Raw genomic sequence first — 27,089 nt, 5'->3', positions numbered from 1 at the left:
TGAAAAGGATTTATTGTAAGGCATTTTAATAATTTCTTTTTTTTTATCAAAAGCTAACCAAGCAGTTTTACAGTAGCCTTCACTTGCATGAAAGACCTGTTTCTTCATCTAGGTGGCTTGCCTATCAGTAAGTCTTATTATAAACCTATTTATGTATAAACTCCACATGTGTTTTGACATGAAGAAAATCAGAATGGAGCCCAGGAAACATTGCCTCTTGCTTTTTAATCATCCGGTTCAGTCTGAGTTAAACTTTTTTTTGGAGGAAAAGAGGTGTACATACTGGGCTTAGTTAAAATGTAGGGGGTTTTCCCCCCAGTTCCGTTTCTAGTCCCTCCCCTTTTCCCGATCCTCTCTCCAAACAAATACACCATCTCTGGGGAGAAGACTGCTACTACTCTCTGAGCTGCTGCAGGTGCTGCTATTGTCACTGCTACTGGTCTCAAAGTCATTTTTAACTTGACTGAGTGCGTGCTGTGCTCCAAGTCCCATAAGGCACCCCAAGAGACAGCACAAAAGAAACATACCATATGCAGTTCTTTTAAATAGCCAGCTCCTCTAGTACTTTATAAAATAATGTTCAATTTCAAGCAGGATTCAGGAATACAGATGTTGAGAAAGCAAACCTCACTCCCACTAAAGGTACCTCACTAGTTTGTGTCTTTGGGATTATAAAGGTCAAATTACATATGCCCTCTGCATCATTTGGTGGGTAGTGTGTTTCTCTCTGAATTGAAAAGGCCTCGATCTGTCCATCAAAACCAGCATGGTAACAAGTTTTTATTTGGCTTCTTTAGGGATCTCTTGCTGTGTGATTGCCATAGGGGAGCCAAGAATCTCTAAAGAAGGTGTTAAATAGTCTTTAGAGCCTGTATAAAAACCTCGTTTCTTTCAGGCTACTTTCACAGAAACAAAATATGTTAATTAGCAAGCACTCCTGAGAAATCAGTGCTGGTTGCAGGAGTCCTCCACATTAAGTATGAGATACTTAGAATGAGAGGAGAAAGAGATAAGTAAACAGGACTCAAAGACAATTATTGCAGAAGTATAAATACAGGATTTCTCTCTGCCTTTGTGGAGCTTATGGAAACCCTGACACAAGCTAAGCAGGTTTAAGACACACACATCTACAGTAGTAGGCATCTTGTCTCTATCTAGGACATATATCACAGATTTCTAAACCACATCTATAGTGTAGGGCTGCTAATAATACCTGACACAGCATTCAACGTGGCCCCTTGGGTGCCCAAGTTCTTTACAAAGGGCTTCCTTTTTAACCTTCAAGAAACATATTTTGTTCCTTCAGAAGATGGGAAAGGGCAAGGGCCTTCAGTCCCATTTCCCGGATAAGAAAAACAAAGCTTTACAGTAGATTAGCAACGCAGATCTGGAAAGAGCCAAGTACTCTTCTTCATCCTATTGACTCTTAGAATAGTTTTATACTTGATTTGGTTTGGGTTTTTAGGGAGACATGGAGAAAGGATTGCAGCAACCATCAGAAGGAGACCTGGCAAGCAGAGCCTGGGAGCTCCTCAATGGGACAGAATGGGCACCTCCAAACAGGTATATTCTCTTAGCTATGTTAGGCTTCCAGGGCTGTTTCCAGAGGGAGGTGGAGTCCACTGTTACCCACTTCCTCACCCTCCACCTCCCCTGGCCACCAGACAGATGTCTTGGGGGCACTCCAAGGAGGCCTCATCCTGTTCTGCAGTTGTTTTGAGAACATTCGAACCACCTTTTGGTCCAACCACAAGGTGCTTCAAGCCCAATATCCTAATGGGGTCCAAAAGGATAGGTTCGAGAAGGAGTTGGCTGTCTTCCAAGATCAGTGACATTCCCACCTCATCCCCAGTTTCCCTTAGTAATCCACAGTGGATCTGTCAGCCATGACTTTACTTTTACTCTTTCCAAAGCTACTTGCATTTTCATCTTGCTGCATCTTTTGGAGCTAATGAATTCCTTAGGTTTTCCATTTGCTATAGAGAATAATAGTTCTTTTCAGGCGCCATAGCAAGAACACTCACCTTGGAGTCCAACAGATCTAGGTTCTAGCTCTCACTTCTGCCACTTACTAGCTGAGTGGGCACAGGACATTTTCTTCCCTTCTCTGAGATTCAGTTTCCTCCTCTGCATAATGGGGTTATTGATAACTCCTCTTCCTCCCTTGCATGGCTGCTATGATGAGAAAATGAGATCCTTGATATAAAAGCACTTGAACAGTACAAACTGGGGTTCTGGTGCAGAGTCATATTTTAGCTGAATTTTCTAGCTAAAGATTGGGGGCTGTTGGTTCTAGAATTCTCAGATCTGGTGAATAAGGCTGTGTTCCCTCTCTCTGTCTCTGCATAATTTTATACACTCTGGTCACATCACTTCCCAGCCTTCATCGTTCTAGACTAAAGAGTCTGCGTTTGTTTAATCTATCTTCATATGTCAGCCACCATTCCCCGCCCCCCCACCACCACACACACACACACACCATCCCTTTGATTATAGAGTGGCCCTTCTCTGGATCATCTCCAGCTCCATTATGTCATTCTGGAAGCACTAAGACCAGACCTGCTCAAGTGTGTGTGTGTGTGTGTGTGTGTGTGTGTGTGTGTGTGTTCCTCAGCTCTGAACCTCTGACTCTGACCCCCTCCCCAGTTATAAATCTTAGAACAGGATAATTACCCAAGACCCTGTCCAACTACAGAGAAGGTTGGTTGGCTTCAGACTGAAGCCTCCCCCCTCTTTCTCTGCGCAGCCCTGGCCCCAAGGGGCTAAAACTGCTCCCTGTCTGGCTTGGAAGGCTGGGAGGTGGATAACTAGGATGGGGAGACTGAGGGGGAGGGAGAAGGGGGGGGTCTTGCGCAAGCGCACGCGGCTGCACGGACCGCCAATGCTGCTGCCTCCCGGAGCAGAAGGAGGCAGAAGAGGAGGGAGGGAGAAGAGTGGAAGGGAGGGGGAGGCGGCACTTGGGCTGCAGCTCGCAACCAGAGGCAGTCTCTTTCAGCTCTCGGAGGGACCGAGAGAGGCAACCGCGGAGTAGGATGCTCTGCGGGGCGCCCAGAGCCGGGGGCGCTTGAAGCAGCTTCGGGGACTGGGGCAACCGGGCAGTTTTCACCATGCATCAGTCCCTGACTCAGCAGCGGTCCAGCGACATGTCCCTGCCCGATTCCATGGGTAAGTCTAGCGGCCCTTCCTTCGGGCGGCGGCAGCAGGGGTTGAGTGCGCTGGCCTCTGGACTGTGAATGCCCCGGCTGCCCCAAAAGCCAGAGAGCGGGAAACTGGGCATGGATGGGGTGGTCTTCGCGCCCCAGCGTCTGGGTGGTGGACCAGAGTCCCAGGGGAGCGGCCTGGCTGCAGCGGGAGCGACGTGTGGAGATCGGAGCGCCAAGCTTGCGTCGGAGTATCTCTGCCCCGGAGTGCGGGTGTGTGCCTGTTTGTGTGCGTGTGTCTACAGACTTGCAGTCGGTGGTAAATCCCAGCAATCTGAGGATCAAAACACTTCCCTGCACCCTGCGCCTTCGCTTTCCATTCGACGCTCACTCTTTGCAAAGTCCTGGTCACTTCTAAGAGCTCACGACTAACGACAATTAGAAGAAGCAGGGTCCTCGCCCCCTCCCAGCTCTCTTGAAGCTGCCCTGAAATTTAGAGATGCAGTTGGGAGGGGGTCTGACTTGCACCTCGCTGATTTGGGGGGCGGGTTGCGCAACTCTGGGGGATGGGCGGGGGTGAGAAGAAAGGGGGGGATGAAGGGAGGGGAATTCCTGAGGAATCACTCAAGACAGCCCAGCCCTGCCCTCTGCAGCGGCAGGGTCAACATTCTTTGAATTTGACTGTTACTCTGCTCCAAATGCAGGGAATGTGCATCAGTGTGAAAAGGGAGTAAGGGGCAGGAGTGAGAGCGCGAGAAAGAAACATCCAGCGCGAGCCCGCGCATCTTCTGAAGTCGCGCTTTTCCTCTCAGGGCGGTATGGAGGGGGAGGGGCACTCTTCGACTCCTTTCCTTATAGAAACTGGGGTACGCTACCTTAGGGCACCAACTTGGCTGCCCCTCGAAGCTGCTTTTTGGTAGTCACAAACAAAAAACAAACCCAGTCCCCCTCAGCTGTTAGGCACCTTCCCAAACCCTATGATTTCACTGGGCGGAGAAATTAATTTGGAGCCCTGGAGAGGGGGAGGGAATTGTAAACTCATGATCCCACCTAATCTTTTAAAATTCGCCTCGGATACACTTCAATCAAATCGAATTCTCTCTTTCCAACATACTTTACATTCTGCAAAATCCCTCTGTCCCGCAGTTCCTGCCATCAGTCTGCTCAGGTCTTCTCCGATGAATTTGCGGGAACATCTCGAGTGGAGGGGGCAGGGAGAAGATCGAACCCCCTATATAATCTCCCTACTGCCCGCAGAAGACTCAGTGTCAACAAAACTCGTTCACCGGAGGGGCCCCAGAAAGTGTTATCTCCTGGATGGTGGAAAGATCCGTATCCTCAATGCTTTTGCATATTCAGTATAAGAATTTACTTTTTCATTTTTAAGGGCGTAGTTATTTACAACGGGGTACAAATGAGGCCAAGGACTTGGTCTGAATCCAGAGCCCAGCAGTCCCAGACTCCCCCTTACTCCCAGCTCGCGCGCGCGCACTCTTTCTCCAACACACACACCACGCACACACACATACAGAGGGAGAGAGACAGCGCGCGCGAGAGAGCGACAGCGAGAGCGAGAGAGAGAGACAGAGAGGTGGGAATGTACTCCTTACCTTGGCCAGCTGTGGCGCCAACAACGCAGCCCCGGCTCCCCGACGCCAGGCTGTTGCGCTTCGCGAGGGAGGGCTGAGTGGAAGAGTGCTAGGGTTCCGCAGCGTCCATTCCCGCTGCGGACGACAACCACCTAACCACCTGCAAATCAAGCCACAACTCCCGGGGCCCGTCTGCCTTCGGGGAGTGGGCTGATTGGTGGTCCAGGGCTTAAAGAGTTACTACTTGGCGCACTGCTCTGTGGGTTGGGGAACAAGATGAAGAGCTTTCTTTCTTGGGCTCCCAGGGGCCCTCAGCGATCTTGTGTTTCTCGAAAGGTCTGCGCAACAAACAGCTGAGTGGGCTTGGCCCAGCCCAGTCTCCACACTCCTGGAAAGGAATCATAAATCCCAGATAGAAGCGGAGCCGGCGCCACGCATTCCACTTTTTAAAGTCCGCAGACCGACGGCACTAGCAAATTCCTGAGTCGAGTGGTAACGCTGGGTTTCCACAGTTTGGACAGGGGAGTCTCCCCGGAGTTCCCTGGCCCTGGTCCCGCACAGTCCTGGCCTGAATCAGCGTCTAGGCTACTTAGGTGCTACTCCCACTTAGCTCTGCCAACACCACCTTCCCTTGCGTGGGGGGAAGAGGACAGTGGGTAGGTAGGTTAGTGTTTCAGCCTCCAAGGGCAGCATTTCCGAGGGGATTCCCTTTATTGTCAAGACACAACCGCAACCAAAACAATAAAATTTAAAACACACGGACACACTGCACCAAGGTGCCTGCACTCTACGCTTGCTGGCTGCCTGGGAATAGAGCAGTTCGTCCAAGGCTCAGAGTGGAGCAGGCGCTTGGCAATTAAGAATTTGGTAATTTGACTCCAGCGTCCCCCCATCCCCTCCCAGCAACCCCCTTCTCCCTTTTGGCAACACCGCCCCCAGGCGCAAAGGCACCTCTACTACAGTAGGGCATTCCTTCCTCCCAAATAACACATTTGTAATTCGCCGGCGGCCTCGGATGTTCTCCATTCAGAGAACCGTCTAAAGTGGGGAGGGATGGATTTCAGCGCCTTTAAGGAAATATTTGGGAGATTGGCAGCGTCTTGAGGCCCTTGTGTGGGCAGCCACCTGTTTCTAGGGATACTCAAGGCTGGGATATCCGGGGACCCACTCTGTGTGGCAAAGCTGACTCAGGTAAGCAAATCCTAATCGGTTCAAAAGATCAACCCAGAGAACTAGCCAGGCATCAACACCGTGTACAGGACAAGATACTGGGTTCCCAACTTTATTGTGCCCAATAAAGATTATACACTTTATCTACTCTCTTGGGAGAGGATAATCAAGAACGTGTGCAAGGTAAAACAAAGTAACAGAAACAGCATCTTACCTTCTAGCAACTCACATCTTGGTTCCCTCAGATACATAATCCTGGGACTGGCAGATATCATATGGGTTGTGGACCAGACCCACGATTACAATTGTAATGGTACCAGTTACAATTAATATACTTATTGAATAAGGTACCTGGGAATTTAGGGACATGAATAAGCGATTAATTTTGATCAAGAAAAACTTCTTGGAGGAGGGGAATTTTGAGCATGTTTCGAAGGAAGGGAGGCACCCAGATTCAAAGACCGCAGTGCAGATGGGGGCTCTGATCAGGGGGAAAACCCGGATGAGAGAAAAGCTGGTTGTTTTTGGAAGAGTGGAGACAGCAAATAATTGGGTGCTTCTAGAGCTAAGCACCCTGGTCATCAGGAATCTGGGGTGTAGGTGGGGCACTGCAGAGAGGGAGGGCTGCAGTAGTTCTGCAGGGAGGCTGCTGAGGGGGGGCAGGCAAGGCCAATGAAAAGATTTCAGACTCTCTGACTGCTGTTGGTTGCAGAGGTGGTTGTTGTTTAAGCAGAAATATACCGGGTGCCAAGGAGACAGAGTAGTGAGAGATATTGTAGTTTTCACACTAGTTAGTCAGAAGGCTTTTAATTTGAGGGAACCCTCAGGTGTACCCTACATTAAAAAATCAATTCTATGAGAATAGCCCATATTTATTCACACAATTCCTCCCACATCCTTCTTGATTAAAAGGGAAACAATTCTGAGATGTTGCCTCTTGTTTATTCAACAAGTGCCGATTGTTTATTAGGTATCAAACACTAGGTGTAAATCGTAATAGGCATGATTTTCATATACCTGCTGCTTTATTTAAGTACCTCATGGTGCCTGAGTTTTTTAATGTGTCACTTTACTAAACAAAATCAGAATAAGATGGTCCTGTGTTTACAGAAACATCTAAGGCAAGCCCCAAATTGTACCAGAATAAGAACAGGGCTGTACTTCTCTCTTCTAAAATAAAACAGCCACCAGGAAAGTGTCCTAAGCAGACACAATAAATTGCCTTTTAGGAGCCTGGGCCACACCTTCAGAAAATGGGTATATTTTGCTCTAAGTAGATGTGAATTTTACTGAGTCAAATTGACACTACAGATAAATTGAGGGGTGATTCTTCATTTTCAAAACGAGTCACCCTGGGGTGGGGGTTTCTTAAAACAGTCAATTCCCCAAGTGCAACTAGAAATAATTTCATGTTACACAATTATGGTCCTTATAATATAAAATAAGTGGTGACAGGGAAGGACGCTCATGAGGGGACAGAGATTAGATATTCGACATGGTGATCAGAGAGTTTTCTTAGGAATTTTATCCACAGCAAATCCTATCTGGAGTCAAGGCCCCTGTGGGGCTGTAGGAACTTTGCCTGGGTTGCTCAAGTGACTGAATTTTCAATTCAGGTTCTAAAGCAGGAAAAAAGATTTTCAAATGACACTATGTGGTTTGCTGAGTCACTTTTCTGACCTGGCTCTTCCTGTGCTTTTAAAAGTTAGAGTGATATTTGCAAAGAAGACCCAAGAGCTGTGAATAAGATTAAAGGCCAGCTGGTGGGGAAGGAGCAGGCAAATGGAACAAACAAACAAAAATTAAAAAGACCATGCATGCACACACACTTCTCCAATTTAGTCTGTAAGGTTACATGTTTTCTGGGTAAGGTGTTGAGACACTTCCATGTGACAAAGATATCCGTGGTGTATCCAACTGTTCTCTCACTCTCTTTTGCCAGTTTGGGGCAGGGGAGGGCTAGAGATTGTGTGAGTGACGAAAGACAAGGGAAGACAAGAATGGGAGGCGATGTTGGCAAGTTTATGTTAGAGCCCCTCTGTAGAACCAACTCACAGATTCACTGAGAAGTATCTATCATCAAATAAACTTAGGCACTCTGGTTTAGAGACTAATTTAGGGTCCCTCAAAATCAAGAGGAAGGATAACTAAACTTCAGGTAAACAGAAGAAATAAATCCTGGCCTTCCCCCACCCCTCTACTATTCCTTTCCCAGTACCATGCAGTCCAGAGCTCCCGGCTTTGCTCCTGTGTTTACCATTAGTCAGCTCCCATTTGCATCCCTAACAGCCCTGTCATGAAAGGGCCCCGATGTTACAGGTGTCTCTAGTGGGCTTTTATGTTTTTGTCCCATGGAGGCTGGACTCAGGTCTCTTTAAAGAGGAGTCTCATTTGCCAACTCTTCTTACCTCTTCCCCAGGGTGAGACATAGTGCTTTAGCATTGTAGATGCCTATAAACGTTCAAACCACTACTACATTTCAATGAAAAAATAGTCTTAGAATAGTCCCATATTAGAAATGACCCTGATGAGTCACATCCCTCATTTTCGAAGTTGACGTCAGGGGAGACCGCCAGCCCCTCCCACCTCCCTTGGAGACTTCAGCAGGGACCCTACTGGGGAAGACAAGATGGATGGTGGGGTTAAGCCCGGGTGATACTCCCAATGCTTTTCTTCCATACAGGAGGGGATATCTGCAGGGGGCTGCAAGGCCAGCCACAACCCCTCCTTGCCTCCTGGGTCTCACTTCATTTCCTTGACCTCCTCCCACTTCCTCCATCCCTTCTCCCCTCCCTCCCCATGGAGCAGTCTGCATGGCTTCTCTCAACAACTGCTTCCTGAGGCTGCAGTGAGGTCTCCCAGAATGACGGGGTCTTATGGACAGACTCAAGTGATCTCTTTAGGGCCATAAATGACAGTCAAGCCACGTGGGCGGGCGGCTCCACCAGGGCTCCTCACTGCTTCATCCTCCTCATGCTCCATACCTCCACTAGAGAGCTAGACTCTTCTCATTTGTTTATTTTTATTTTTATTTTTTTTTTTGAGAACTCCTAGGTAGTAACTCTCCCCTGGTTATTTCCTGTTGAAGGCCCTCTCCCTATGCCTGAGAAATCCCTGCAGAGTGTGGGACAGTGCTCGGTTCCTTTTAAAAAAAAAAATAATTACAAAGTGAGCCTAGATACCATTTTTCTATCTGACTTAATAATCCTGTTTTCAAAAAAAAATATTGGTTTGCACTATCATGTCTGATAAGCCCTGAGTGGGAGAATGGGCTTCTCATCATTTATATTTATGTCACCCTCACATAAGCCTAAATGTGTATAAGTTATAATCCTCCCCACCTAACTCCCCCAATACATATCTTTGTGGACTAATGGCCTCCAAACACTCACTTTATTACACACATTTGTTATGTGACAAATCTTGCCAATACACCATTTTAAAGTTTATACATGAGGTGGCAAATGTCAGAAATAAATGAAAAAAAAAATCCCAGTAACTTGGCTTGGCTGTGATATTTACACTGAAAATGAAATTTCATATCTCTAGCTTATGAAAAAAATCTTTTTAGTTGGATATTGGCTTTAAAATGTTTTCATTTAATACCACCCCACACACACACACTTCCCATTTATCATATGCCTTCTAATTTGGTCTAAAAAAACACTCTACTAAGTAGTTATGACACATCTCTTATAGAGTGCCAGGAGCACAAAAATTCATTTTGTTTTTATGTCACTGGTGAAATTTCTTCTGTTGTTTATTTTCAAACTGGAAATACATTTTTTATTATAAAAGTGGCACCTGATGACTACAAAAAATAATGCTCTATCCCTTCCCCACAACCCCACAACCGTCACCACCAAAGATAACTTCAGTTACCAGTAGGAATAGGAAAGGAAAACCTTCTTAGTGTTTTTTTCTTTAAGTCAATCCTTTCCCCAGCTGAAATGAGCAATTTTAATTTCTCTCTGTGCTTTCAGGAGCATTCAATCGGAGGAAACGAAACTCCATCTATGTCACCGTGACTTTGCTTATTGTGTCCGTGTTAATTCTCACAGTGGGCCTTGCTGCAACCACCAGGACCCAGAATGTCACTGTAGGAGGTTATTACCCTGGAGTTATTGTAAGTATAGAAGGCACAGGTAGGTCACAGTAGCTTGCTGTCTACAGAAATTCTGGCTCTGCTCTGATAGTGCTCAATTCTGTTTGAGTGTCTAGTGTTTGCTCAGATTTCCTCCTTTATATCTCTCTATATTTATGTAGAGAGGCAACTCTGGGCCCGCTGAGAAGAGCACTGGACTGAGAATCAGAAGAATCCAGCACCATCCCTATTTAACAGTGTGATCCTGAGCAAGTCATCTCACTCTTTAATCCCTCAGGTTTCTGGTTTAGGAGATGTTACCAGTAGTGTTAACCTTAGGCTAAGGCCCTTTCTGTCCGGGCATCTGCATTCCCATATATAATAGAGGTCATCTGATCTTACCTGAAATCTGAGGATCCTGGCAGCTTGACACTCTGACCAACAGCACTGATCTCCAAAGTGATCCTGCACTCCTATCAGAAAAAGCTGTGGAAGATATATTCCTAAAATATGTATATTTATTCTCTTATAAATTACATATATATATACATGTTCCTAAAACTTATATAAAAATGAACATTCCAAAATTAGATAAAAATAAGTATACAATGACTTTTAATATCTTCGTGTGAACACAAACTAAAATGTCACCAGATAATATGCACTTAGTGTGAAGCTTGTCATTAAACACAGTGGCTTTAAATCCTTATTTCAAATGGCCCACTAGATAATTGTGAATATTTTTGGCTGCCTTCTCATCCCATATGATTAGATTGTCATTGGAGTCATGTTTTTAAATGTCAATCTCACAATTTGGCTGCCAAAAATCTACCCTGGGAGTTAGAAGTATTAAACTCTGCCATTTTCTTGTTGCTTACGTTTGCTTACATTGTTAGGGTCATCTTCAACTTCTGGTTTCTCAAGAGGAATCTTTTCAAGCCTCTTATCCATTTTGTTGAGACTAGTTTCGTTAAAATTGGATAATACCGTCCAGGCGCACATAAAATGCCCCACCATCAACCCTTTGCTGCTTGGAACTCGCCCTTCTCCAGAAGGATAGCTCACCTGATCACCTGACATTCACACGGACAGAGGGTGCCAGTGACAGTCTGTTTATTAAATATTAGTAATGTTTGGTTTCTTTCGTATTATTTTAGATAAACAATAAATAGAAAACAGCCGTATTCCAGTGGATTGTTTTATCTACCCTAGGGTGCATGCAGTTCCCTTTGGAGACTGCTAAACTAGTTGCATTAGAAAAACCAAAACCTCATTTGAGTCTACTACACTGCTGTTGAACCCAAAAACCTAACTCTGGAGGTGAGCTCATGTTTTAAATATCAATTAAATGGCTCCTCAATTGCTAGAGAGCAGAAGGAAGTTTAGGACAGTTCAGTTAAGAAGTATTTTAGTACAGCAAAGAGGTCAGATGTATTTTCTGTTGTTGTTTTGTTTCATTTCTCTTTGAAATGAAACGAGAGAGACAGAGAGAGAGAGAGGTGGGGATTGGAGAGAGAAGCAAAGCGAGAGGAGAGATTAAAGATGATGCCTTGGACAAGCCAGAGCTATGAGTGACCAAGCCTGGAGCCTGTTGCCTAGGTCACTGATTTCATTCCACAGTCAGCCTCCTCAATAGCTCTTGAGAAGCTGGAACCTAAAGTGGGCTGCAGGCTATGCCTTCCTGGAGCTGAAGGCTGCTGGGGGAAGCGCCTCCACAGCTCCAGGGCAGGCAGGGCTCCTCCCAGCTGAGGGCAGGTCACCCACAGACACTGTTTGGTGCCCTGTGTTAGACATGTGATGTGAGAACTCACCCAGTCCACTTCCTGTGGTGAGGCAAGAAAACCAGTCGTCAGCAGAATTGGGTTTTATTTTTAAACACAAGCAAAGCCGGCGGGGGGTGGGGGGTGGGTGTGTGGGGAGGAACGGAGGGGGTAAGATAGCATTTCAGTTGCTTGGAAAAGCAATTTATAGGGTCTGCGTGACTTTGTGTATTTCAGGTAGCTGCATTAGTAAAATATTTCTGACTGATGAGCAAATGCTGAAGCCAAGATTCAGAGTCTCTGTGGGTGAGGGGAAGGTATTTTCCATGTTATTTAAGAGTACGAACTCCTATTCATAAACAGTAGCTGTGAACCTTCTCTGTGGAATATCTTACTGTGGGCGGCTAGGTTGGAATACGTTAACAAAGGAAGGAGGGTGCCTGATTGCTGTTATTCAAGTACCTGATGTTCAGCTAGCACTAGAAGTTGAAGCAGTGGGGGTGGTGTTTGCACGTGAGTGGTTCACTAAGAGCTAATATGGAAGTGTTAATAGGAAAGCCATCCCTAACGGACACTGTGCCCCCATGATTTAACCTTTAAAAATGTGCTCTCATAGTTCCTGGAGATTGTTTCTTTAAAATGCATTTTAATTACATAAAATAAAGGGGAAAAGATAGCAGATTGAATAGCAGAAAAATCCATTTGAGTTTATAGGTCAGATCACATTGTAACAAATACAATTACGACTCATACCTCAGAAACAGTAAACACCTGAGAATCCAGATTTGTCTGGGAATGGGGTACTTTCACTAATTGAATAGCTTGGTTATTAGGGAGTTACTATAGAAACCCCAAACCAGTGGTTTCCCCACTCTGATGTGAATAAGAATGACCTTGTGAACCTGCGAAAAATGCAGATCTCTACTCCCTAGCCCAAGAGATTCTGATTCAATTGGTCTGCATGGGCCCCTGCAATCTGAATTTTCTTTTTATAAACTAACCTTTGATTGAAAAAGTAATAAATGTTGAATCCACCTGAGGGGAAAGAATCCATGGGGGGTGGGGGGAGTCTAATTCAGGTGGACTAGCAACTAGCTGGAGAATTAACACACAGTAAAATATGCTTAGCAATAAAACCAGAAGGATCATAATGTGTCATCTGGAGATTCTGCACTGTCAAAGCGGTCACTTTAAATACAAATTACTAATGTATAGAACTGTGAAAAAGTTTCAGCTTATTTAGAACTCTGCTGTTTTAGACTCTGATTAAATGTGTTAACAATCCATGAGAATTTAAATTTTCAAAACAGACAAATTAGGGAGAAGTTATTAGATTAAAAGAAGACTTACCATACAAATCATTTAAATATTGTGATCTCAGGTACTTAAAATATAACTCAATTTGCATAATTCTAAGTCACGTGAAGCTTTTCGGGAGCATCTTTATTTTGCCAAATGAGATATCTTTGTACAGTGAGGTGCATTATCATGGCATGTTAGCTACTCTACCTGAGCTAGCATGTGGTATCATTGTTCTAAGAGACATACGCACACATGCCTCTGTAAAGATGTGCTAGTCTGTACAGGCTGAACTGTAAAGTTTTAAAAAAACTAAAACCAGGCTGGGCACGGTGGCACATGCTTGTAATCACAGCACTTAGGGAGGCTGAGGTGGGAGGATAGCGTGAGGCCAGGAGTTCAAGACCAGCCTGGGCAACATGGTGAGACGCCATCTCTACAAAAAGTATATATATAAAAAATTAGCCAAGTATGGTGGTGCACGCCTCTGGTCCCAGCTACTCGAGAGGATGAGGTAAGAGGATCTGTTGAGCCCAGGAAGTTAAGGCTGCAGTGAACCATGATCACCCACCCCACTGGGCTCCAGCCTGGGCCACCAAGCAAGACTGTCTCAAATAAATAAATAAATAAAATTTAAAAACTAAAAATGGCCAGGTGCGGTGGCTCACACTTGTAATCCCAGCATTTTGAGAGGCCGAAGCAGGCGGATCGCTTGAGCCCAGGAGTTTGAGACCAGCCTAGACAACATGACAAAACCCTATCTCTACAAAAAAAAAAAAAAAAATTAGCCTGGCCCTGTGGCATGAGCCTGTAGTCCCAGTTACGTGGGAGGCTAAGGTGGGAGGATTTCTTGAGCCTAGGAGATGGAAGTTGCAGTGAGCTGAGATCGCGCCACTTCACTCCAGCCTGGGTGACAGAGCGAGGCCCTGTCTCAAAAAAGAAAAAAAAAAAACCGAAACAAAAACAACAACAAAAAAAACAGAAACAAAAAACCGAACACCAACAAAGAAAGACAAACTGGATTAAGAATTTTACTGTCCTCAAATATTCAAGGCATTTTATTTCAGGAGGGTTCAGATGAGCTTTCTACTCTGAAGGCCTAAAAACCCAAGAGCTTCATTTGTTGTCTGAAGCTGAAAGAGACAGGGGAGGGTGGTTGCTGCTTCCCGGTACACCTCCTCTTACCTTAGATGGCAGGAAAAAGAGGCTTCTAAATGTGTTTCCCAAGCAACCCACAAGATGGAGTTGGTCCCCTGGATAGTGAGACAAGCCTTTCATTCTTGCACCCACTCCTCAGCTGCTGTATTGATACTATTAGGGCCCATACTAGCCTGAGTCTTCTTTCAGGAAAGAGAGCAAGAATTTCTGCCCCCTTTCCCAGGGAGTGGTTAGGAGAGTCAGTTAATTGAAAATCATTTCAGAGTTACTGTGGGATATTAGGAGATGGGGACAACAGGGATCATTCAAAACAATCAATATCCCAGAAACCTTCTTTAGGTCAGTGTGGCCTCAGATTCACATGTAAAGACTCATTTGAAAAGTCCAAAGAAATTTTGATTAACATGAATGCTCAGAAAACATAAGGAGCTCTGGATAATGGGATTTTGTAGTAAATAGTGAATTAGGCAGAAAGATTTTCAACAAGAGGTGAAAAAGTTTCTACCTCTTGTTTGAAAATGTTTCTAAAATCTAAGTTCATTCTAAAATATAAGTCCCTAACTTACTAAGTACATTTTTAAAATGGCACCTGGGCTGGGTACAGTGGCTCATGCCTGTAATCCCATCACTTTGGGAGGCCGAGGCAGGAAGATCATTTGAGGCCAGGCATTCGAGACCAGTCTGGGCAACATAGTGAGACCCCCATCTCTATAAGAAATTTTAAAATTAGCCAGGTGTGGTGGTGCACACCTGTAGTCCCAGCTACTTAGGAGGCTGAGGCAAGGGGGTTCCTTGAGCCCAGGAGGTCGAGGCTGGCTGCAATGAGCTAGGATCACACCACTGCTCTCCAGCCTGGGCAACATAGCAAAACTTTGTCTCTATAAAAAAATTAAGAATTAGCTAGGCGTAGTGGCTCAGGACTGTAGTCCCAGCTACTCAGGAAGCTTAGGCAGGAGGATTGCCTGAGCCCAGGAGTTCGAGGCTAGAGTGAGCCTTGTTTGCACCACTGAATTCCAGACTGTGTGACAGAGTGAGATCCTGTCTCTAAACGAATAAATACATTTGAATCTTGATTTGCTGGATAAGACTTTTATAATACCACAAGGTTCTCACCTTCATTGGCTCCCTGTTGCTTCCTTGGCATGTCATTCAGAGCTCTCCATAGATGCCCTCAGCCTAGTCTCTCATTACCTCTCTTTTGCCAAAATTGTCAATTCACAGTCCTCTGAACACGACTTGGGCTTTTCTGCCTTGGGGCCATCATAACATTTTTTCCTCACACCTGGAATATCCTCCCTGCTGTCTCTGTCTCTCTCTGTCTCTCTCTAGGTGCTCTGTTCTATCCCAACTTAAAAACACAGCAGAAACATTTCTCAAATACTGAGGTCCACAGTGGTGTCTACATCTTTGAACTCCCTACCATAGATTCCTCCTATTCATGGTTGCTGGAAAACACTTATGTCCTGCTTTGTGGCATCTCTTGGGCTATATTCTCATTTAGCTTTGTTTATATAGGTCCTCAATCCTTTCTCTGAACCCTTGGGTCAGATGGGATTCAGAATTTAGACTTCTTATTTTAGAAAAATTATACAGTACATATACCACATATTATCTAACAACCAAGTAGAGCCTTGAGAAGCATCCCATAATCAAGCACCTCATGTTTCTATAATAAAACATGGATTTTTACGCTAAGTGAGATAAAGATGATACTATAACCTCACACCAGTTCAAGATCAGGTTTTGCCACCAAGTTAGTTACATTCAAGAAAAAAAAAAAACACTTTTTGATTTTAAGAGCTTTGTGGATTTCAGGATTATGGAAAGGGATTGTGGACTGGTTTACCTAATTGTACTATGAGCTCCTTTAGCCTGAGTGGTCTTGATCATACCCCATCCCACCTCCTGGCCTCCAAATTACAGATGGAACACAGTGCCGGCCAGAGTAGATGTCCAATTAATATTTACCTAATGACTAATTTTTTTAGCCTTTGTCCTAGATGTCTGGGACAGTGAGTGGGAATAGGCATAGGTGACAAGAGTCCAGCCTCAAAAAAGCCCTTGAATCTGACTGTGATATCTAATCATCTGTCTTTTTTTTTTCTTTCCACAAATGGAGGACAGCCAAAACAAAGCAAACTAGTTATTTGTTCAGGTAATGGGGAATCAAGATGGAGGTCCAAAGGTCTGAACATTACATGATTCCATGAAGCTCTTGAGGGGAGACCACAGAGCTTACCTTTCTGAGGTCTCAGGCAATTGTTTAGAAGCAGCTGTCCATTTTAAGGAAACTGTTGGTATTCCCTTCTTTATTTTCAACCCCTCAGCTCGTCCGCAAATAAGACTTCTCACTCCGTCCTTGCAGAGAACTTCTTCTCTAGGGGGCAACAATGAAGTCCTTGTTGCTTGGAGGTCACTGTTCTACTACCACTGGCCACAAACACAGTGAGGTGTGGCTAAAAGAACGCCAGCTGTTATTCAGGGGACCTGAGGGCTAGTCCCAGACCTACCATTAACTTACCATAAGAGGGCATACATCCTTACAATTATCTATGCCTTCATTTTCCTGTCTATCAAATGGGAATGAGATGAATTCCACCAAACTCCATAGTATTCCTGTGACCAAACTAGGGGGCAAGTGCTTCTTTAACTTAAAATGCTTTTGAAATAGAAGATTGTTTTAGCAACACTGGTGAGTTCATTAACTTGTCATCCAGGTAAGTGAATTCTTCCAGCCATGACTCAATATGTATTAGTTCCCTGCCTGCTGAGCTCTAATCCATCTTTTGAGCCCATATAAAAATGTCTCCTCCTCTATGAAACCTTAGCACTACCATTTATTTAGCAGCCTACCTTATGTAAATCACACTACATACTTCATCTCATATAATCCTCAAAGCAACCCTGTATGGCAGGCTCTATTATGATTCCCATTTTATAGATGACGAAACCAAAGCACAGAGTGGTTAAGGAATTGGGCCAAGGGCGCAGAGTTTATAAGTAGCAGAGCCAGGAATATATTATATTCCTGGCTGCATGAATTATTCCCTGCTCCTATAGCACTTTGTTTTTACCTGGTCTGTGGTCCTTAACCCAGTCTGTCTCTCCCTTACTAGACCGTGAGCTCTTGGAGGACAGTAGCCATGTCTTCTTATTCATCTGACATAAAGCTAGTAGTGAACGTCAGAAAACTGAATAGAATAGAATAGAATAGAATAGAATAGAATAGAATAGAGGAGAAGGGGAGATAACTGGATGAAGTAACTGGCTGGCCTGGGATTTCCAGTTCTGGAGTGCCTTGTCTTTCCAGACAATTCCACAAGACTTCCATCCACCTCTTCTGGTCACTGCCATCAGAGAGTTATTTGCCATGAGAGAATATGAGGAATAGGGAGTGTCTTTGCTTCCTGTCTTAAGACAAAGACTGCTATCACGATTCAGGAGACATTCTGCGAATACCTTTGGAAGCTGATGAATTGTTAAGTAAAAGGACTTATTTTTCCCGTAAGAAGCTGCCTCCAAATTTCTCTCAACTCCACAAGTGGCCCAGAGTGCCAAAAGCACAGACTATTCATGGATTTTCTCCTAAAAAATAGAAGCCGTGGAACGTATCAGAGGGGGAGACAAGATAGAACAAGGAAACTCTCTTAGCACGAAATAGAACACGTAATTATAGGATTTTCCAGCTCAAGTCAGGTTAGAGTGGTTCAAAAGTTAAATGGCTGTAAAAATAATAATAATAACCACTAGAACAAAGTAATATTTACTGAGTACTTACTGTGTGCCAGGCGCTGTGCAAAGTTCTTTGAGTGTATCATCCTGGTTAATTCTCACAAAAGCCCTATAAGGTAGTCACTACTGTGGTTCCTATTTTTACAATATAAGGAAATCGAGGTTTAGAGAGCTTAACCAGTTTGTTCAAGGTTACACAGACGTAGAAGAGCTGGGGTTGGAAGCTAGGCTACTGTGATAACTAAGTTTTAATCAGTATATTTTATGGCAACATATTTTAATTATATCCGAAATAAGACCAGGTGGGAGACAGGCATAGCTTGACTGTTGAATGAGGATGTTCTCAGTAGAGTCTTGGATATCACCCTCATGCACTGCAGCATCTATTTCCTAAGAGACATTGCTGTCTGAGTGGCCCTGCACAAGGAGTCCTGGAGATTTACATTCATTCCTTCCATTCCTTCTCTCATTCTTGGGGTCTGGGAAAACCAACCAGTCCCCCTACACTGCCCTACCAAGCTCCTGCCCAGCCCTTGGGTCTGTTAGATTCCCAAACCTAGGTGCAAGACTTGGGGGTCTCAAATTGAAATAGATGTCCCTGTGACCCAAAGTAAGGCTGCGGATGGAAACCCAGACCATTAGCGGGGCTAAAGAGAAAAGTAACTACATCACTGCACTTGTGTTAAGATTTATTGGTCCGTTCTCACCACTTTTTACTTCTTCCACTTTCATCCCCATCAACAGCTATCGGTTAGTGATCATTTTCATCTAAGACTAGCAGACTCAGTCCTCTAATGGCAGAACTGAGAGGGCAGTGAGATCTGTTACACCAAGCCATAATCCCAGCCACTTAGACAGGAAAATTGTTTTTAGGGTTTTACACTGCCATTTCTGTTCACCCTTTAATGAATGCTTTCTGTCCATAAATGAAGCAGGGATGGAAGAAGAGGTGAATAAGTGCTAACATAAATTGTAGTGGGTCAACCACAAATATAGGCTTTCAAAAAAAGTTTTTTTTTTATTTTTTTAGTGTGGGTTAAGGTGCTTCCTGATTTCTAAAGTACTTCCTGAGTTGGATTGGTATGCCAGATGCATCAAAATTGCTTTTGCAAACCTTTATCTTGTGATCTATACATCAAAGTGGAAGGTCTTTTTCAAAAAAAGATAAAGATAAAAATATAACGTGTGCTTTTCATCATTATATGTCTCTTACTGACTCACCAGTCACATGCTAGGTAATAGATATTGCAATTGAAATAGGCAGGCTCTGAAAGCTATGGTTGACCTTTACTTTTAGTTTTTGGGCACATGAGTTTCTTCTTAGGTATGATTCATAGCTACAAGGGAAAACCAGCAAATGGTGGGAAAAATACTTTTATTGTACATGCTGTATTTGTGTAAGTAACAGCTGCATGTAGCTTTAGCACCAATACCCCAGTTTTTTCTTTTATCCTGAATCATATGAAGGGGCTGGAATGAGTGTGTGGTCAGCCTGACTGTCATGCCACATACTATGTATGCCATATTGCTTTGCAGCTCGGCTTTGGATCGTTCCTTGGAATCATCGGATCAAACCTTATTGAGAACAAAAGGCAGATGGTAAGTTTTCATCCCTTATAGAGTCAAGTTCTTCCTCTAAAAAAGCACAACATTTATGTGGATAAGTAACACATTTCTTAAGTTTGCGTGATTTGGTCATAAAAGGAACTGCTACTTTGCCTTTTCTCCTAAACCTCTAGGGAATGTGTTTTACTGTGACCCTGTGATATGGGATTGGTTCTCATCTTGCTTGATGCTCCCTCACTGGCCTAGCTAGATTCCTTATGCCAAAGGGATAGAATATTCTGGATCTTGCCCTTTGCTTTCCTCCTTACTCCCAAAGGAGTGCTCCAACCTATCCAATCAGGCTATGGTCCTCACCTGGAATGCTTTTGCTTACATTTCTGTTACTACAGCCCTGGATTATTGGTGGCCCTCACATCTTTCTCTCTGATACATAATCTTTTCGGCAAGTTTTCACAGAGAGTTCCTGCCTTTTAGAAGATTACAATATATCAGACTTTGATTGCATGAGCAAATGTACTTGTGGCACACACAAAAAAAGATAAAATAAAATTATAAAGCCATCCTAAAGTATCTCCATTACCCATAGTTCAAAGCTAAGCATGTTGTAAGATTGAAAGGAAGGACAAGCATATAACAGAAGGTGAAGCTTCTATGTCTTAACAGGGGCCCACAAGGGCAAGCTGTTGTACTTTCCTGGTTCAATCTGAAAAGGCTTCCTCAAGGGTAAGGGTAGAAGATATAGACTGAATTGCAAGCATATTGCAGTTTTATGGAGTTGTAAATCAAGATGCCTGGTGAGTGGTCAGATGGTGATTGGGCTCCCCGTGTACAGTCTGTGTGGCACTGAAACTTTGACTATGGGGTCTATTTCACAGCAAGTTTAATCAGATAACGTAATAGCTCCAGGGACAGAGAACTCTAACCATATGTTTTCCCCCAGCGATGTGGGGAATCACCCTCAAGGGAGTTCTAATAGTCTTTTTCTTCCATTTCACCTGGACTGCCTCCTTGCCAGTTGTGTTTGCACTTTAGGCTTAAATTATTCAAAACAATGGGGAAATTTTAATTGGAGAGCTGATCATAGCATAGCTAATAATGTCAATTTCATGACATTGTTCATACATTATTTACCAATTCTCTGTAACACTATAAAGTGAGAATTATGGGGAGAGGTTTCTGAACAACTCCTAAAGGAGATATGTATTTCCTCCTAGCCTGTTGAGGTGGGAGAACCCTAGGGTAGCCTTGATTTTTTTTTTTCCGAGATGGAGTCTTGCTCTGTCGCCCAGGCTGGAGTGGCGTGGCACGATCTCAGCTCACTGCAACCTCCACCTCCCGGGTTCAAGCCACTGTCCTGCCTCAGCCTCCCGAGTAGCTGGGATTACAGGTGCACATCACCATGCCTGGCTAATTTTTTGTATTTTTAGTAGAGATGAGGTTTTGCCATGTTGGCCAGGCTGGTCTTGAGCTCCTGACCTCAAGTGATCCACCCGCCTCAGTCTCCCAAAGTACTGGGATTACAGGTGTGATCCACTGCACCCGGGGTGGCCTTGATTTTGATTTTCTCCTTCTCCCTGGAGAGCAGCTTGATGCCATGTGATCTCCCCCACTTTTCTTCCAAAAATCTCAGGGAAAAAAAGTGCTGATTCCATCTAGTTCTGAGGGTCAACACAGGCAGGTGGTGGGCTCAGGTAGCATCTATCCCTGCCCCTGGAAAAGCCTTGAAATTCCTATTTTCCCCCACACTGGGTTGTAGTAGCATCTTTGTAATAGTAGGCAAATTATTAGGAAAATTTCTGTTATCTAACACAATTAGAGAATAGGGCAGCCTGGTTCTAGCAAACAATTGTCTTACTCGAAAGTTTTTATATGTACCATACTGGCTGTGCATGGTGGCTCACACTTGTAATTCCAGCACTTTGGGAGGCTGAGGCAGGAGGATTGCTGTTCTCAGGAGTTTGAGACCACTCTAGGCAACGTAGGAGACCTGTCTCTAAAAAAATTTAAAAATTCAAAAAATATGTATCATACAAAGTTGATTCAGAGACTTCAATCCTTTGTAAAATGTCTTTGACCTGTAAGTCTTAAGTTGAATGTCCTGTTTCTTCAGTGTTGCAGAAGGTCATGTAGAGTTTTGCAGGACCTCAGAATCATCATTGCCTTCATCAGTGCCCACTATAGCATCAAGTAGCAGTGTGAGGGGGTAAAAAGAACACTGGATTAGGAGTTGGTGGGCACCAGGCTTTTCCACAGACTAGATGGAGACCCTGGGCACACCACCTCCCCTCACTGTGCCTCCATTTCTACACAAATAAAATAGAGGATTGAACTACCTAATGTCAAAAGTCCAACAGTACTTCTGAGACCAAGGATGGAAGGGCCATGCAGTCAAATTCCTTCATGGACAGCATGCTAGATACCAGCAAGCCTCCTCTTCATTTGGTGCTCACAGAGTGAATTTCTTAGCTTTCCCTGAAAATGTAAAAATTGCTTCAGTTGCCCATTCTCTGCCTCCCCTGCCTACCTCCCTTCCACTCATCCTGCATGACCAAAAAGAGCATTCCCATGGGGTGGTAGGCTAGAGTTCTGCTTTGGCTGGAAGTCTCTTGGGGATCACCTGGTCCCCAGAGGCAGCAAGTGTGGAAGGCTAACAGACGCTTTTGTTTTATTCCCCCCTACAGCTGGTGGCTTCTATCGTGTTTATCAGCTTTGGTGTGATTGCGGCTTTTTGTTGTGCTATAGTTGACGGGGTCTTTGCTGCCAGACACATTGTGAGTATTTTTTCGTCCTGAGTTAAAGTAAATATGCAATACAAAAAGGCCCCACTGAATGTGTGCTGGATGTTCAGTCCTTTGCTTAGTGCCATGAGGGTTACATGAAAGGGAGAAGACATAGTCCCTTTTCTCAAGGAGTTGGCAGTCAAGGTGAAGACACCAATGGACACACGGACATCTAGAGAATAGGGTCTAAGCTGGGGGAACAAACTCCAAGTGCCATAGTGTCTTATCTTGGATTCCAGAGGTCAGAGAAGGAATTCAGTGGTGGTAGGGCTGGAGCTATGCCTTTGACATGTGGGTAAGATTTGAGAAGGCAAAGGGTCAGGGGAATTGCTTAGAACTAGTGTTGGGGGTAATGGGGTAGAGAGAGAGCACCAAGAAGCCACATGACTTATGGTCAATGCTGTCACCCAAACAGTCTATGAAATGGCATCTGAAGAAACAATTCCTGGGCAAGGGGAAAAACAAGGAATGCCAGAGAAAGGCCCTTTGCCTGATTTTCTTTCAGGACCAGGAATATAAATGTAGGCCCCTCTACCAGATCCATCCCTTCTGATTTTAGCTGAGATCAGCCATCTTTTTCATCATCTTTTTCTTCTTATAAAGTCAAATGACACATCAGTAACTTTAAACATCCATAATTCTACCACCCTAACTTGACAATTTTTATTGTTTTTGCATATTAGCTGCTGAGTATATACCTATTTTTGTAGCATAGTTGCAGTCAATCATAGCATGCATACTATTTTGTATTCAACAGAAGCCATCTTAATAACAATAATTCCTTGTTTTTGTGTAGTACATTTAGCTTTTCAATGTGACTTCACATCTATTACCTCATTTGAGACCCACAGTAATCCTGTGATATATATAGGGCAGGCATTATTATCCCCATTTGACAAACAGTATTCACTCTGAGGCAGTCTCCACGGCAACATAGGCCTAGTGGCTAAGAAGCCTGCAGTAGATTTTGATGGCAGCATGAGCTAAAATGGCTTCCATTTCTCCCCTCTTCCTCTCACTCCTAATGTTGTTTAATAGCTTTATTGAGATATAATTCACATCCCATACAATTCATCCATTTAATGTGTATAATTCAATGATTTTTAATATATTTAGTATGTGTCAGTTATTTATGTGCAACCATTACCACAGTCAATTTTAGATTTTCATCAACTTGAAAAGAAATCCCATAACCTTTAGCTTTCACCTCCATATTCCCCCATTCTCCCCAGACCCAAGCAACCACTAATATACTTTCTTTGTGTAAGGTATCCCTATTCTAGACATTTCATATTAATGGAATCATATAATATATATATACTCTCTTGTCATTGGTTTCTTTCACTTAGTATAATGTTTTCAAGATTCGTTCATGTTGTAGCAAGTACTTCATTCCATTTTATGGACAAATAATATTCCGTTGTGTGGGTATACCACATTTTCTTTGTCCATTCACTAGTTGGTGTACATTTGAGTTGTTTCCACTTTTTGGTTATTATGAATAATTCTACTGTAAACATTTATGTACAGATTTATGCATGGATATATGTTTTCATTTTCATTTTCATTTTCTTTCTACCTAAGAGTATAATTGCTGGATCATATAGTAAGTATGTTTATTTGTTTGAGGAACTGCCAGAGTGTTTTCCAAAGTGGCTGCACTATTTTACATTCCCACCAGAGTGTTTGATGGGTTTAATTTTGCTACATACTCATCAACTCTCATTATTATTTGACTTTTGATTCCAGCCATCCTAGCGGGTATGAAGCAGTATCTCATTATGGTTTTGATTTGCATTTTCCTGACATTCCAATGTTTTTGATCATTGGCTCCAGTCAAAGGCAATGAGCAAAAATTCAAATTATATTTACTGGAAGTTTCCTCTAATGACCACTACTTGCCTCTGAGTCCAGGCCCTCTGTACCTCCTGCTGCTGGTGACCTGCAGTACAGCATTTGACTCAAGTATTTGGGGGTAAGACTGGATGAATATTTAAGAAAATCTTTCTGCTTATACTGTACCTGCCCTAAGACATTGGCTAGTCCTCATTGACACCCAGAGAGTTTTGAGGAAGGAGGCTTTATTAATCTATGATGGTATCTGTTGGCCAACTTAAATGAAAAGCACATTTGGACCCTAGCACAGCTTGGATGGGTGAGAGCCAGCTGTCCTATTGTTGAGGCCCTTTAACATCATCTTTCCCTGTTCCTTTGGCTTGGGTGAATCTGAACTTCCTCTCAAGACCTCCCACCTTCTCACTCACCCCTCTCTATGTGTCTTGTGCCATTTCTCTTTTGTCTCATATTTCTTTCCTTGCCCCTCTCCCTAGTATAGCCATTAACTAGCTTGGAAAATCACTTTACCTTCTTGTACCATAGTTTCCTTTTCTTCCAAAGGGATATAGTAGTAACCTACCTTTCAGGGTTAGCATGAACATGAAATTAAATAATGGGAATGGACATGCCCTAAGAGGGCCTGGCATAGAGCAGACACCCAACATAAAACAATTTCCTTTTCTACCCCTTCATGCCATAGTTGGTAGCCCTTCAGATTACAGAGGTTGCCAAGCCCTGGCTGAGTGACCTTTTCTTGCCTCCCAATTGCCTTGTTCTTGTTCCTCTTCTGGGCCTCAATGAAGAGTATCAGCCAGAGGCAGCAAATGGGCAACTATCACACGTCTGTCTTCATTTAGGGCACTTAATAGCTGAATGCTTTTTGCAAAACCAGGAGGTGAGAAGGGCTATGACCAGCACATTAAGTCTCCTCTTCAGCAGGATAATTATGATAGCTATTCTGCCACTACCCAGACACCAAACGTGGACAATAAGCCCTTCCAGGTGTGAGCATGAACACCCTCATTCCTTTCCAGCTAGACTCCAAGCTAAGCTAACAGGGCAAGGTACTTTTAGAATATTGAGCAGGCAGGAGTTTCATGTAGAAGTAGCTAGCTGATGGAAAGTCGTAGAACCTTAATGGGGAGGCCGGCTAGAAGGCAGGAGGCATTTGAGTGCCAAGTACAAGAGATGATAAATCACATGTGTGAGGAAAAGCAGCCACTGAGATGATAGGAAATGGTGAAAGAAGTGGGGGCAGAAGGGAAGGAGACAATACATAAATTCCCTCTGCCTGGGTACTTCTTCCAAACCCCAAGGTCAATTTGCATAAGTTGTTTGTCCCGTCCTAAGGTGCCTTTGGCAGAAGCCCCCTACCACTCAGGGGAGGTTTAGCATCAGTCCGGAAAGTGAACAGCAGCTCCTGCCTGGAAGCTTCCAGGCAGCCCTGGCTTGTGTCTATTGGTTCTACCCCAACCCCCATGCATGAGAGCTCTCTCTCATCAGGAAGCTGGCCAAGCCAGCAGAGTAAATCGACTGTCCTTGAGCCTCATGTTAGTTTTCTGAGGCTTGAACAGTGTTTTTGGAGTTCACTGACTTTATCTAATCTATGTAGTTGGGTGAAAATGGCTCACAGTTCAATTGAGTTAAAATCTACAGCAGCCTCAGGAGCTTCCCCTCCTCCTGAGGCTTACTTCCTGAGCTCTTCCTTCTGAAAATGATGCAGAAATGACAGCAAGAGGTACAAGTCAGCCAGCCATAGTCCTGTCCCCAGGTGATAATGAAACCTCATTGTTGGACTTGAGCTCTCTCCACTTGAAAGTGTCATTTCATAATAACCTGGAGTTTTGCTTCTTGTTCCCTGGGGACTGTTTACAAGAAGACAAAGGCTGGAAGTAAAAGAAAACCAGAGAGGAAATTTCAAGAAGCCCATTTCTCAATCAGTTTCATAATTTCTCATTAACCAAGCAGTCTAATAGAAAGTAATTTTTAAAGTATTTTTGTCTAATCTTCACTCAGTCTCCCTAGACAGGTGACTTTCAGAAATTAACCCAATCTACTGCTTGCCTGCTTCTGTGTGTGTGTGTGTTCAAACCTTTTATTACCAAGTACAACACTTGCTGTTTTATTTTCCAAAGCCAAAACCCCTTTGGTTTGGTGTTTCCCTTTTCAGGATCTGAAACCACTCTACGCTAACCGGTGCCATTATGTTCCCAAGACATCACAGAAGGAAGCTGAGGAGGTGAGCCAGAATGAGGCTGCATGTCTTTACCTCCTGGGAAAGTCCCCTGTTCTGCCTGAAACACCCTTTCTTTTACTCCTTTTCATGGGCCTAAGGTTTATTTCTAGGTATGTATAGCTGATTTGTTCAGTGGGTCAGAGCACATTGCTAATCAGGCCATGGTCATAGGTTGGAGCCTCATGAGGCCTAATCAGTTTTACTTTGTTCTGTGGCCACAGGCTGACCCTCTGACCCCAGCCAGGAGCCTCGCCGTATGTAGCTTTGATCCTCAGGGGGACAGATGAGAGTACAGAGGCTACAGGACATGACCCTCCCCCATCTCTGTGGATGATGGTTCAGTTGCCTGAACTCAGTGCTCAGTTGGAATAAAAGTGGGAGCCCCACCAGGGCACTAAGGCCTGAACTACGGAGGCAGAGCCCGAGTTCCACACATAGGATGAGTCTGGAAGCCAAATGAGGGTAACTGAGAAGCCAGATCCACCTCTATGCTCTGGGGAGGCTGGGACTGTCAGCCTGGCCCCTCTCATAACACCTCCAAGAGGCCAGCCTAATAATGCTTGAGCATGCACAGATGAGTCTCTCTTCTGCCCCAAACAGCTCTCCTTATGTTCCATGTTGCCTCAAGCAGAGCTAGATGCAATGCGTAGTGAGGCAAAGTATGACTCCAGGTCATTTTTGGAGTGCTTTCATTTCAGTACACAATAATCCCTTCCCAACCCAGGGATTTCTCCATATG

The 27,089-nt window shown here is 44.1% G+C and overlaps 1 protein-coding gene across 2 annotated transcripts in view; it reads left to right on the top strand.

Moving 5' to 3' along the window:
* Positions 1 to 2,955: 2,955 nt before the first annotated feature.
* Positions 2,956 to 27,089, top strand: part of TMEM255A (transmembrane protein 255A) — a 52,525-nt gene continuing 28,391 nt past the window's right edge. For both annotated transcript variants that reach the window (XM_032757543.2, XM_032757542.2), the window contains exons 1-5: positions 2,956 to 3,165; positions 9,883 to 10,025; positions 19,469 to 19,531; positions 22,180 to 22,269; positions 26,285 to 26,353. In XM_032757543.2, coding sequence (XP_032613434.1) covers positions 3,108 to 3,165; positions 9,883 to 10,025; positions 19,469 to 19,531; positions 22,180 to 22,269; positions 26,285 to 26,353 — 423 coding nt within the window. In that variant the 5' untranslated portion in view covers positions 2,956 to 3,107. The remainder of the gene's footprint in view (positions 3,166 to 9,882; positions 10,026 to 19,468; positions 19,532 to 22,179; positions 22,270 to 26,284; positions 26,354 to 27,089) is intronic.

This window comes from Hylobates moloch, unplaced genomic scaffold (genome assembly GCF_009828535.3).
Source record: "Hylobates moloch isolate HMO894 unplaced genomic scaffold, HMol_V3 SCAFFOLD_7, whole genome shotgun sequence".
NCBI classification, from domain to species: Eukaryota; Metazoa; Chordata; class Mammalia; order Primates; family Hylobatidae; genus Hylobates; species Hylobates moloch.
The sequence above is the reverse complement of the archived record's forward strand: the minus strand, read 5'-3'. Positions and strand labels throughout refer to the sequence as shown.